The following is a 13,036-nucleotide window of genomic DNA, read 5'->3' on the forward strand; positions in this document are numbered from 1 at the left end:
ATAGTAAGTTGTTCCTCGACAATCAGGACAAGGGTTGATCAAGTCATTGCTTTTCATAGTGTCCATTTCACTTCTACAGGTTTCCTTTTAGGTGTTCGGTTAGTTGTCACAGATCAGGGAGAATATATGATATTTGTCCCTTTGGGACTGGCTTATTTCACTCAGCATGATGTTTTCCAGATTCCTCCATTTTGACAACCTATTCTCAATCAATGGAAAATACTCTATTTTCTGAATAAATATGATAGTTCTGTATTTGTATGAGGTTAGCTTTATCAAATTAGGAAAATTCTAGTATTCATATAGTTTTTACAGGTGTTCAATTTTGTCCAATGCTTACTCTCTACTCAGAAGATCATAAGCTGGTCCCTAAACTGATCCAGGAACTATCCTTATGCTGCACTGTATTTTGTCCTGGAGCATACCAAGTGTACTGGAATCTAGTAAATCATTTCAAAGATTGCTGTCAAACTTTATTAAGACAGATTATCAAGACAAAGATAACACAAGCCAAAAGCTGGAAGAAAATATCAACAGTCATAGCTGCTTTAGAAAAGATTATCATCTAAGGTATACAAAAAAATTTTAAACTCAGCAATATGAAAATGATTTAAAAATGAGCCAAAGACCTAGACACCTCATCACGGACGATACAGAGATGACAAGTATATACAAGGACTCTCAGCATTATGTCAGTAGGGAACTGAAGTCAAAGCAGTGAGATACTAGCGCACGCCTACAAAGGTGCTTCACAAAGTTCACAGAAAATGGAACTGCAAGTCTACTTTGGTGCAAGGAATGCTTAAAAACCATGCACACAAGGGGTCTTCAGAAAGTTCATGAAAAAAATGCATGGTATGAAAAAAGTAGGCATGGATTTCAAAATTTTTTGCAAAAAGACAAACTTGTATTTTAGTTCTATTTTCCATGTGTGAGAATGGTGAAAATTCCAACACCAACAGCACCAAATGCTGAGGATGTGGAGCATCAGGAATTCTTGCCTACTGCTGCTAGGAGCGCAAAATGGTGCAGCCACGCTGGAAGATAGTTTAGCAGAAGCTCACAAAAACTAAATACAGCCGGCGCCACAGCTCAATAGGCTAATCCTCCGCCTTGCGGCGCTGGCACACCAGGTTCTAGTCCTGGTCGGGGCACCGGATTCTGTCCCGGTTGCCCCTCTTCCAGGCCAGCTCTCTGCTGTGGCCCGGGAAGGCAGTGGAGGATGGCCCAAGTGCTTGGGCCCTGCACTCCATGGGAGACCAGGAGAGGCACCTGGCTCCTGCCTTCGGATCAGCATGGTGCGCCGACCGTGGCGGCCATTGGAGGGTGAACCAACGGGAAAGGAAGACCTTTCTCTCTGTCTCTCTCTCTCACTGTCCCCTCTGCCTGTCCAAAAAAAAAAAAAAAAACAAAAAGAAAGAAAGAAAGAAAAACTAAATACACTGCTCTTTTTTTTTTTTTAAGATTTATTTCTTTACTTGAAAGCCAGAGCTACACACAGAGAAAGAAGGAGCAGCAGAGAGAGAGGTCTTCCATCTGCTGGTCCACTCCCCAGCTGGCCACCATGGCCGCTGATGCTCACAGATGACAGTACACGGACTGCTCAGGTGCAGAAGACTGAGAGGACCCAAGCTGTCCACGTGTAGGGACAAGGAGAGCACAGGAACCCTGTACTTTGCACTCAATTTTGCTGTGAAGCTAAAATTGCCCTAAAAAAATTAAACACATGAAGTCTACTACATTTTTTAAAAAACTACAGAAGATTAGACAGAGCATCCTATGGTCTGAGCAGAGGTCAGCAAATAATCCATGGAACAAATCCAACCCATGACCTATTCACATGGTTTTTCAGCTTAGAATGGCTTTGGCATTTAAAAATTATTGTTAAAACAAATTAGCAGACAAGATGTGGCCGACAGCCTGCGTGGCCTGCAAACCTAACCCGTGTATCATCAAAGGCGAGTTAGCCCCATTGTTCAGGCAGTGCCCCTCTGAAGACGCAGCCCAAGGCCCCACGTGTCCATTATCAGAGCTTCCTACTTCGGCTGGGGCAATTCGAGCCATGCCTTTCCCTGTGCACACTCCAGACACCGTCCTGCCTGCCCCTGCGCCTCATCCCACCCTTCCCTGCCCTCACGTGCAGACTGCAAGGTAGGCAAAGGCTCGCCCGGGCTCCAGTAAGAGGTCTCCTCTCCCTACGGCCTCCCTGTCGTGCAGCTCCAACATACCCTGGCCTCCAAAACACTCTGATTTCTGTCTCCTCAGCTCAGGGGTTCTGGAATGTTCCACCATATACCTGAACACTACGGCTGGACTGCCCGGCTGACTCCTTGTGCCACCTCGAGCATCACCGAGCTCCAGCCAAGAGGGAGGAAGTGATCCAAAGAGACTTAGGGACGGCTGGAGACGGCCATGTGGCAGGTACTCCAGCACTGGCTTCCAGGAGAGCCCAACAAAGCTCTGGTACTCAGGCTGCACGGCGAAAATCCAGAAGCCCAGAAAACTTACTAGATGGATAAAACACTCGATTTTGACTTACATGGTAAGTTCTAGCATAAACTTAGAGGTTACACAGTAACTCTAGTTTTAACTAGAGTTGCTGGCTTTACCAGCAACCCAGGCCCATAACCCACCGGCTACACAGTGAAAACACAGAAGCCCAAGGATGGCAGAAACACCTGCCACAGCTTCTCTAAGTCAGGCGACGCAGTAAGCACTGGTTAAACACTGGTTAAATCTGAAACCCGGAAGTCAGGTGACGCAGTAAGCACTGGTTAAACACTGGTTAAATCTGAAACCCGGAAGTCAGGCTAAGCAACCAGAGAGGCCCGACTCATTGCCTCACTTCTCCTCTTTTCTCTTCCAGAAGGAAGTTACTACTCTTCCACAGGACTCTCCACTGTGATGTATGGTTTGAACCCCAGACCTTATAAAAGGGGTGACTGACCTTTTTCTGTAATAATGCCTGGCCATAATACAGAGGACAGAATAGCAAAGCTAAAAAATGAGACATTAAACTTTGGAAAAATTTTACAGCTAGATTTGTTTTTCTGCGTGCATGGTAAGTGGGCAGAACTCCCCTCTTAAACCTGAGGGGGAGATAGGAAGTTGTACTGATGACCTCAAAATATACATAGACAGGTCACATTTGATCATACTTGAAAAGTCACAGTTTTCATGGGCACTGTCTTAACTCACAGGAAAAAACTAAGTGAGCTTTCTAGCTCACCCTGATGACATGAAAAGGAATCTCCAAAAATTAGGGACGGGACAGAGCACCCCCCTGACTACATCACAGAGGCTGCCTCTGTGGTCTGCTTTATTAGAGACCAGGGGAAAGAGGAGAGAGCTGAGGAGGAGGAGCAGTCTAAGGACAGTGGCAGGCCATCAATGGCTGCTTTACACGACGATCTGCCATCAAGAGACCCGACAAGGCCAGTGCACCCCAAATGACACCTGAGGAGCCAGGGCACTGGGCAAGCAGCTGTCGTGACAGAAGCCAGCTTCCATCACCCCTGCCAAGAGCAAGGTTACTGAAACAGAACTGCCCTGGGGGCCAGGACTTCTAGGTCAGAACCACAGACCCTGTTGGCCTCAAGCTAAAAAGCCCCTAGCTCTGCCCAGCTTCCAACTCTAACCACTGCTACTGAGGAGATGGCCTAGGGTCAGTGAAAACGTAAACTGCCACTTAGAGACACTTCCTGTTCTGTTCAGACCAGCTCTCCTCCCAGTCCAGCCACATCATGGGAGTCAACAGGGTGCCTTCCTTAAGGAAGTTCACATCTCCCTAGTCTGGGCATCACACATACCTGGCCAGGCCTTAAAGCTTATCCAGATATTATTAAGCCTAAAAAGCCCCTCCTGTGAGTTCCTATTTGCCATTAAATGAGTTAAAGAACAGGACTTAGAGTAATGCTAACTTGGATAGTCCTGCACATATCTGGACCCTCACAGAGGACTTAAAGGACCTATCTCTGGAGGGGCACAGTAAATAATCCGGAATGTAGATGGCAGATCAGTCTGTTTCCCTCCCCAACCTGAGACTCTGGTCTTGTGCATTAACTAACACCCTTAACTTCCTAGCAGAATGTAGCTACCGGGCATCCAGGGGAAAAGCGTAGCTCATCCTCCAGAAAGTTAACTATTTCACCCTTCTCCTAACCCTTGCGGAGGGAAGACCAGCCCCAGAGAAGATACAGACCGTGCAGCAAGTTCCTACCTCTGCAACCTTAGGCAGTCCCTGCATTTCCCTCACAGATCACAAATTCCTAGACACAGGGATGGGGTCAAGTTCAAAATCCGGCTCTCTACAGGGATCAAAGCACAGCCTCCTCCCAGGGAAAACAAACAAGCAGCCTCTGTCCGCTGAAGGCTGCCACGACTAGGGCTCTCCCAACAGGACTGCTAAACCCAGTCCTTCAACACAGGCAGGCTCTGGACCTGCTAACTGCTGCCCACGAAAGCGTCTGCTCCAAAAATGTTTTCACATTTTTAGTGTCTTAAACAAGGCCAGATAACTGCAGAACCAGGTCAGACAAGGCTGAACTATCTGGCCTAGCATCTGGTCCTGAAAATGCTGGTCACTGCCTCTCCTTGGCAACACGGCATCCACATTGTTTCTGCCTCTCTGCAGACTCCTGTCTGACAGACAAGCCGTCCACCCCCAGGTGCTTCTGAGACGGCTTCCAGCCCACCCCACCAGACAGGATGACCAGTCCTCGGGACCAAGCAGGACAGTATTCCCCAAGGCCACCCTCCAACACCGGGGGCAGATACCAACAGAAGAACACCCCATCCAGCTCTCTGCCATGGCAGCTCTGAAGAAACCACAGAAGCTGGGTCGTCACGCATCTTATCCCCAGGGGTTATGGGTGTTCTCTCCATGGGGCAATGCTAGCCAGGAAGCCAGAGATCAGCCTGCGTGGTGCGAGAGGGCCGAGAGGAACGCAGCAGGCACTGCGGGCGCTCGCTGGGAGCAGCCCAGCATCTGTGCTGCAAAGGCCTGCCAGACCCTGACAACTCCCCAGGTGCTCTCAGCCCCACCCCAAGGGAAGCTCCCCAGGACAATCTTCTGTCCTCAGCACCAAATGGGATACCATGGAGCCATAAAACCTTCACAGCCTTCCTCCAAGGCGGGTACCCTAGGGGAAGCAGCTCTGCCCCAGCACCAGGTGGGCCTCCCAGCCTGACAGCACTGAGTGTAACCCTGGGGAGGATTTTTCCTAATTTACACTCAGCAAAGCCTCTATCCTGGAGGAGGAGGAAGAGGAGGAGAAGCAGAAACCTGGACCCCCTTTCCCTTAAAAATCTCAGTCTGGACAAAGACCCTGAGCTCAGCACTCAGCTCTCTGCGCCGATCCGAAGCCAGGAGCCAGGCGCCTCCTCCTGGTCTCCCATGTGGGTGCACGGGTCCAAGCACTTGGGCCATCCTCCACTGCCTTCCAGGGCCACAGCAGAGAGCTGGACTGGAAGAGGAGCAACTGGGACTAGAAACCGGCACCCATATGGAATGCCGGCGCCACAGGCGGAGGATTAACCGAGTGAGCCACAGCGCCAGCTCCGAAAATGAACATTCTTTTTAAGAAGATGTGTTGAGCTCTCACTAAGCACAAGACTTTGCTCGCACCCGGAAGCTGCCTTATCAAGCTGCTAGCGTGACGGAAACACTTCCTCCTCTACGGAAGTTTCAGTTTCACAAGGGAAGAGGATCCTGCTGTGCACTCAGAGGGGATGGCTTTGGTGTCCCCAGAATGTGCAAGGTGCTGTCTTAAGCCCCAGCACCTCGGGCCTCTGCGGTGGCCTCCAGGTGAAACGCTGTCATTAGCGAGCTCTCATGCAATGCGACTGATGGTTCACATCAAGGGAAGCAGGGACACAGAGACACGGAAGACGTCACCTGCAAGCCAGAGAGAGGGTGGGCCGATCCTCGGAAGGAACCAACCTGCTGATGCTGGGGGCGGAGCTTCCGGGCTCAGGTGTGAGAGAGCAGCCGCAGCGATGTCAGCAGCTGGTCCCAGCACACGAGCAGCAGCTGACGTGTAACTAGAAACAAGAGCTCAGCTGCGCACGTGACCACAAGCAGTGCCACGTTATCAAAAGTGCCAGCTTGCTTTACCCTCCCTTGCCTTCTCACCTAGCACTTTCTGATCACCAGGGGGATTTCAGGAGAGTGGGTTTTGTGTGTGTCCGGTCTATCCTGCGTCCCCAGCACCTAACACGGTGTCTGGCCCTTAACTAAGCACTCAAAACCATTGCTCTAAGGGACCAAATGCAACAGTGCACCAAGAAGTACAAGACGTTGACGCAGCCCCCTCTGCAGCTGCTCGTTCCACGTCCGTGGATTCGGCCCAAACACAGAGGGAAATGCTCAGGGGAAACGCTGCACCTGCACTGACCAGGGTGAGCTTCCTCTCCTCAGTGTCCCCACAACGGGCACCAAGCTAGGAGGCAGCACGCCCACCAGATCTCTGCTGCAGGAACCGAGACGACGCACAGGCTACAGAGAACGTGCGCAGGTTCTGCGCACACATCACACCACTGCATCTCACAGACTCGGGTGTCCACAGAGGTCCTGAACGCTGGCAACCCCTGGGGCCCCGAGGAGGGAAACGCAGCCTCGCCGGGAGCTCCCAGGGGAGCCCCAGTGACGCTGATGAAGAGCTGGCAGCAGGTGGGGCCCGGAGGCAGGGCTCTTCCAGACAAAGGACAGGGCGGGAGGGAGCAGCAGAGGGGCTGCCATGCAGGGAGGAAGAGGAGAAGGCCAGCCGGAGAGCCCCGGAAGGGGACTGAGAGCTTCTGATAGGCAGGAAGGCAGGAAGGCGGAGAGGCCTGGGGGACACTGAGCCTGTGCATCTGAGGGTTAGAGGCGAGCGTGACTGGGTCAGACACGGAGAAGCAGCAGCGATGCCTGGCATCAGGAGCTGCCAAGAAGGCAGAGACTCACAGACACTAACGAGGAACTGAACGCAGGGCGCAGGAAAGCAGCAAGGCCAGCACACGAACGGCGGCCACTTAGCACCAACAGTGCGGGAAGGCAGAGCAGCTTCAGAAACACTGCGACCAGCCAAGTATGCCCAGGTACCTACGCAGGGGCCCAAAGCGTGCCCCGTCCTCCTCCCTCCCGGGGGGTCCTGGGAAATGCGGTCCCCCAGCAAGGCAAGGGAAGAAGCAGACTAGGTCTTGGAGAGAAGGAAGCAGGCCGACGGGCAGTGGCGTGGAGGGCCCAGGCACATGTGTCTGGGTACCCAGAGTGCTGCGGGGTTGGGGCAGGGACTGACCCTGCTGGTGGGCACTGCAGACACAGCAGCACCAGGGAAGAGAAAACCACACAGATGAAGGGAGCTTTCCTTCCAAGAGACACAAGCCCTGTCCCTGTCAGGCGCTGTCACCGCGGTGTGTGTTCTGCCTGCCTCGGCTACAGGCAGTAGATGTGAGCGTTGATGGACAGACATGACACAGAGAGGTGACCGGAGGCAGGACGCTCAGGGCGGCTCGATCGCACGTCTCCGCCCAGCAGCACAGCGGTCACTCCAGAAAGCTACAAACGCAGAAAGGAAGCTCGCTTTATAGAGAGAAACTCAGCTACTCGGAAAAGGGCCCAAAGCCTGGCGGCTGTCCCCTGCAGGCAATGGGCTGGTGGGGAGGCAGAATGATGCTGCATCACAAGCCTCGCAGACACACACGCAACACATGAATGAAAATGTTACCGCGGTGTCACACCAAACCTAAACCAAAGACTACAGCTAAGCCGGGAGGCTAACCATCCACACCTCAGAAGCACCTGAAAGGGTTTTCTCCCAGAGGGACACACTGATACTTTAGGGCTCAACAAATAAACTGATCCTGACCCATTCAGTAAGGCCAAACTTTCAGCTATCCAAACGGTGCACAACGGATACTCATATGTTTTCTTTCCTGCATCCAGTCCAAATTTTTTTTCTCACTATGGCATGATTGTTAGATACCATCCTACTAGTTATTTAAATTACTTTTCATCAATGAAAATTCTCTAGTTTCTTTATTTTACAGGCCTCATTTTTGCCAATCCACTGATCATCTGATATTCTCTTTTCTAGCCTGTCCTTACAGGAGTCTGGCATAGCAGCTAAGATGCCACTCACTACAGTAGCATGCCATACTGGAGTGCTGGGGTTTGAGTCCCAGATCCTCTACTTTTTTTTTTTTTTAAGATTTATCTATTTATCTGAAAGTCAGAGTTACAGAGAGAAAGGGAAAGACAGAGAAAGAGATCCCCACCCACTGGTTCATTCCCCAAATGGCCGCAATGGCCAGTGCTGGGCCAGGCAGAAGCCAGGAGCCAGGAGCTCCATCTGGAAGCAGGGGCCCAAACACATGGGCCATCCTCTGCTGCTTTCCCAGGCCATTAGCAGAGAACTGGATAGGAAGTGGAGCAGCCAGGACACACCCCAGTGCCTGTATGGGACGCAGGTGTTGCCGACGGCAGCTCAACCTGCTGCACCACGATGCCAGCTCGCTGAGATCCTCCACTTCTGACCCAGCTTCGGAGCAGCAGAAGACGGCTCTGCTACCTGGATCCCTGCCTGTGGGCGGGAGACCCAGACTGAGTTCCCAGCTCCTGGCTTCAGCCTGCAGACATTTAGGGCGTGAACCAGCAGATGGAAGGTCTAGTCCACGTCTCTCTCTCTACCTGCTTTTCAAATAAAAAATGAAAAAAAGTAATAAAAAAATCTAAGCAAGAAAAGAAAAATCACTCTGGCCTCCCAACAGCTCACCCTCAGCCTTATCTTCCCAGTGACAGTGGCTCGGTCCACAGCCCCGGAATGCACCTGGCTCGTGTCCCTGCCCAGCAAGGCACAGGCCACCGCACCTGCAGCTCATGCACGTGCACTTCACTCCCTCCCCAAAACACACCACCACCAAGCCCACCCTTCAAATATAAACACAGGAAAAAGAAGGCATTCTCTTAGCACAATAAGAACATATCATGAGCGTGAATAGTCACTCAACAACCAGTCTGTCATCCACTTAAATTTAAATTTAAACTACAACCAACCAACCAACCAGGCAAACAAAAAAGGAACAGCTACCTAAGTGACAAAACAGCCCTAAGTTAGCCCTGTGGAAGATGTAGAGGCAGACCATTTAAGGAAAAAGAAACCATCAAGTGGGGAGGTTGGCAACAATTTACAAAGTAGGAACCATTTTTGGCAGAAATTTGCAAGCTCTAGAGGCGCTCAAAGCCCCAGCAGAAGTCCTGTTCCTGAGTGGCCTGAGGAGGGGCAGACGCAGAAATGTTTCCATTTTTACCTTCTCCGCACTGAGAGGCTTTAAGAGCAACTAATTAATATTTGCAAAGTGCTCAGGGATAAGCTCAAAGCAGAGTGTCGGTCATACATCAAAACAGACACATAAAGCAGAAAAAAGTCGCTGAGTAAACACTCAACTAAAACTCAGTCTACTGATAATATTAAAAAATTCAGTATCATATTAATATGAAATATTATTTTTTAAAAATAGCAACTCAAGTTCTTTGCAAAAAATGAAAATATTATATAACTTACGATATTTACTGTGAATTTCATCTATTTCCTCTTGCGTCTGGTCCTTTGTAAAAACCATTACCTAAAGTAATAAAGAAAAATTTTACTAAGAATTTCCCCCAAAATAAACAAAATGGAAATTTATACTACAAGCCTCAAAATCTCAAATGTGGGCATTTATAACAGAGAAAAAGCATTTCTTAACTGTGCTACACAAAGACCTAAAAGGGAACTGCTGCACAATTTACATAATTATCACAAACAGCAGGCATTTTTCTCAACATTCCTTTTTTAGATTTATTTTATTTATCTGTAAGAGAGTTACAGAGAGAGAGAGAGAGAGAGAGAAAATCTTCCATCCACTAGTTCATTCCCTAATCCAAACAACTGGGTTGGTCCAGACTGAAGCCAGGAGGGTGGAACTCGATCCAGGTCTCCCACCTGGGTGGCAGGGGAACAAGGACTTGGGTCATCTTTCACTGTTTTCCCAAGCACAATACAGGGAGCTGGATCAGAAGTGGAACAGTCAGGACTGTTTGGACCAGTGCTACAACGCCGGCCCCACTTCTCTCTTATCAGTAGAAAAGGCCAACACTGACTCTGTAACAACAGATGAACCATTAATAAAAGGACCTGTTAACTCTCCTACTCTCAGGACTCAAAGGGCACAGTGGACATGAGGGGGATGACGACCCCGAGCAGGTCTTCATCGCTCAGGCAGGCCCTGCTTGCCGTCTCTCCTGCCCACGCAGACTTCGCCAGATCACTCTGGAAAAGACACGCAGAGAACATACACTAATACGAGACTAGCTGTACTGAACTAGTCCCACTGCACCTCACACTTCAAAGATCAGAAATGAGCCGGCGCCGCGGCTCACTAGGCTAATCCTCCGCCTTGCGGCGCCGGCACACCGGGTTCTAGTCCCGGTCGGGGCACCGATCCTGTCCCGGTTGCCCCTCTTCCAGGCCAGTTCTCTGCTGTGGCCAGGGAGTGCAGTGGAGGATGGCCCAGGTCCTTGGGCCCTGCACCCCATTGGAGACCAGGATAAGTACCTGGCTCCTGCCATCGGATCAGCACGGTGTGCCGGCCGCAGCTCGCCTACCGCGGCGGCCATTGGAGGGTGAACCAACGGCAAAAGGAAGACCTTTCTCTCTGTCTCTCTCTCACTGTCCACTCTGCCTGTCAAAAATTTAAAAAAAAAAAAAAAAGATCAGAAATGAGCGCTGGCATTGAGCCGCCACTCAGATGCCAGAATCCTGTACTGCTGGGCCAGTTTTGTCCTGGCCCTGGCCCAGCCCCAGCTGTGGCAGCCATTTGGGGAAGGAACCAGTAGATAGAAGATATCTCTGGGCCGGCGCCGCGGCTCAATAGGTTAATCCTCCGCCTGCGGCACTGGCACACCGGGTTCTAGTCCCGGTCGGGGCACCGGATTCTGTCCCAGTTGCCCCTCTTCCAGGCCAGCTCTCTGCTGTGGCCCGGGAGTGCAGTGGAGGATGGCCCAAGTGCTTGGGCCCTGCATCCGCATTGGAGGCCAGGAGAAGCACCTGGCTCCTGCCATCGGATCAGTGCAGTGTGCCGGCCGCGGCGGCCATTGGAGGGTGAACCAACGACAAAGGAAGACCTTTCTCTCTCTCTCTCCCTCTCACTGTCCACTCTGCCTGTCAAAAAAAAAAAAAAGATATCTCTGTCTCTGTCACTCTCTCCATCTGCTTCTTCCTCTCTCTCTGCCATTCATTCAAAAAAATAAATCTTTTTTGGTGGGTTTGTTTGTTTATTTGAAAGTCAGAGTAACAGAGAGGCAGAGGGACAGGGAGAGAGAGAGACAGAGAGAAAGGTTTTCCATCTGCTGGTTCACTCCCCCAAATAGCCACAATGGCCAGAGCTGGGCTGATCGGAAGCCAGGAGCCAGGAGCTTCTTCTGGGTCTCCCACACAGGTACAGGGGCCCAAGGACTTGGGCCATTTTCTACTGATTTCCCAGGCCATAGCAGAGAGCTGGATCGGAAGTGGAGCAGCCAGGACTCAAACCGGCGCCCATATGGGACGCCAGAACTGCAGGCAGTGGCTTAATTTGGTATGCCACAGCGCCAGCCTCATTATATATCTATTTATTTTTTTAACAAACCTTAAAGAAAAAAATACATAATCAAAGGATTCATTACAGTTCCCTTCCAAGGACAATAGTAAAGTCAATGTAAATTTCATTTCTTACTGCTACCTGGTTATAAACTTACTTCCCTAAGATACTGCCTTCCTCACAAACACCAATGGTCTAGGACAAAACAAGTCTAGTTGGGAGAGTCCCAGACACCTCCCCCAGCGCCATGGGACACCATGACGACCCTCGGCTTTGGTATCCTTTCCTAAAGTACTGAGCCATCAAGTTAAAGCAAGCCAACAGTGAAACAGTTTAAGTCTCTGATTCCTTCCAAAGCTCAACGGAATACTCAGTCCTCATAAACTCTTCCAAATATCTCTGTGAATACAACCATGGAAAAGCAGAATGCCAGGGCTAAAGACGATGTCACAGAGCTCAGTCCCTGAGTCTGACAAACGAGCCCTAGGCCACAGAGGTCACTGAGCAGCTTATCAAACGCAGCACCAGGACCCCTCGCAGAACCAGCTGACACACGGCACAGGCGTCTTCTACAGGCCCCTAGCTCGGGAGCAAAGGCCACCATGGGCTGCATTTTGTGCTAGCACACTGCTAAACATGATCAAATGTTGTGCTAAAGATGAGCTGCAAGCAAATCACAATAAACTAAGTGAAAAGGTGTTCCAGTACATTTCCCAGGGAACAGACGTAGTAACAGTTGCTTGCTTTAATTTTACTAGGGTATTCAATTTTTTCCCTTTCATTTCTACCCAGATACTGAAAAAACAGCCACCAACATACACTTTCGTTGAGTTTACTAGCTTCAAAACGCATCCTGGTCTTCTCCACATTTTCAAGTTCTTGAACTATTTCAGCAGCTGTTGAAATAAGAACACAAAATCTGTTAATTGCATGGTTTTGATCACTGTACTATAACCATGTAAGTGTTCACATTAGCAGAAGATGAGTGGTGGTGTATCTGAACTCCCTGTCCTACTGCTTCAGGTTTTCTGAAAATCTAGTATCATTTCAAGATACAAGATTCAAAACAAAACAAAACAAAACAAAAGAACATGCAGTTACAACACTGAGCTCTCACTCGTACATACAGTTCAAAATACAGCCATGGGCTGGCGCTGTGGCACAGTAGGCTAATCATCTGCCTGTGGCACCTGCAACCCTTATGGGCATCGGTTCTCATCCTGGCTGCTCCTCTTCTGATCCAGCTCTCTGCTGTGGCCTGGGAAGGCAGTGGAGGATGGCCCAGGCCCTTGGGCCCCTGCACCCACGTGGGAGACCCAGAAGAAGCTCCTGGCTCCTGGCTTCAGATCAGCCCAGCTTTGATCACTGCAGCTAACTGGAGAGTGAACCAGCGGATGCAAGACCTTTCTCTCTGTCTCTCCCTCTGTCTGCAACTCTA

At 50.2% G+C, this 13,036-nt stretch overlaps 1 protein-coding gene across 5 annotated transcripts in view; it reads right to left on the reverse strand.

Moving 5' to 3' along the window:
- RAD18 (RAD18 E3 ubiquitin protein ligase) overlaps positions 1-13,036 on the reverse strand; it is a 121,154-nt gene that overhangs the window by 56,374 nt on the left and 51,744 nt on the right. For all 5 annotated transcript variants that reach the window (XR_009866743.1, XR_009866744.1, XM_062200360.1 and 2 more), the window contains 2 exons: positions 12,418-12,494; positions 9,543-9,603 (listed from right to left, as the gene is read on the reverse strand). Coding sequence is in view for 3 of the 5 variants with exons in the window: in XM_062200360.1 (XP_062056344.1) it covers positions 9,543-9,603; positions 12,418-12,494 (138 nt within the window). In the remaining 2 variants the exon portion in view is untranslated. The remainder of the gene's footprint in view (positions 1-9,542; positions 9,604-12,417; positions 12,495-13,036) is intronic.

The sequence above is a fragment of the Lepus europaeus genome, chromosome 9, assembly GCF_033115175.1.
Source record: "Lepus europaeus isolate LE1 chromosome 9, mLepTim1.pri, whole genome shotgun sequence".
NCBI lineage: Eukaryota > Metazoa > Chordata > Mammalia > Lagomorpha > Leporidae > Lepus > Lepus europaeus.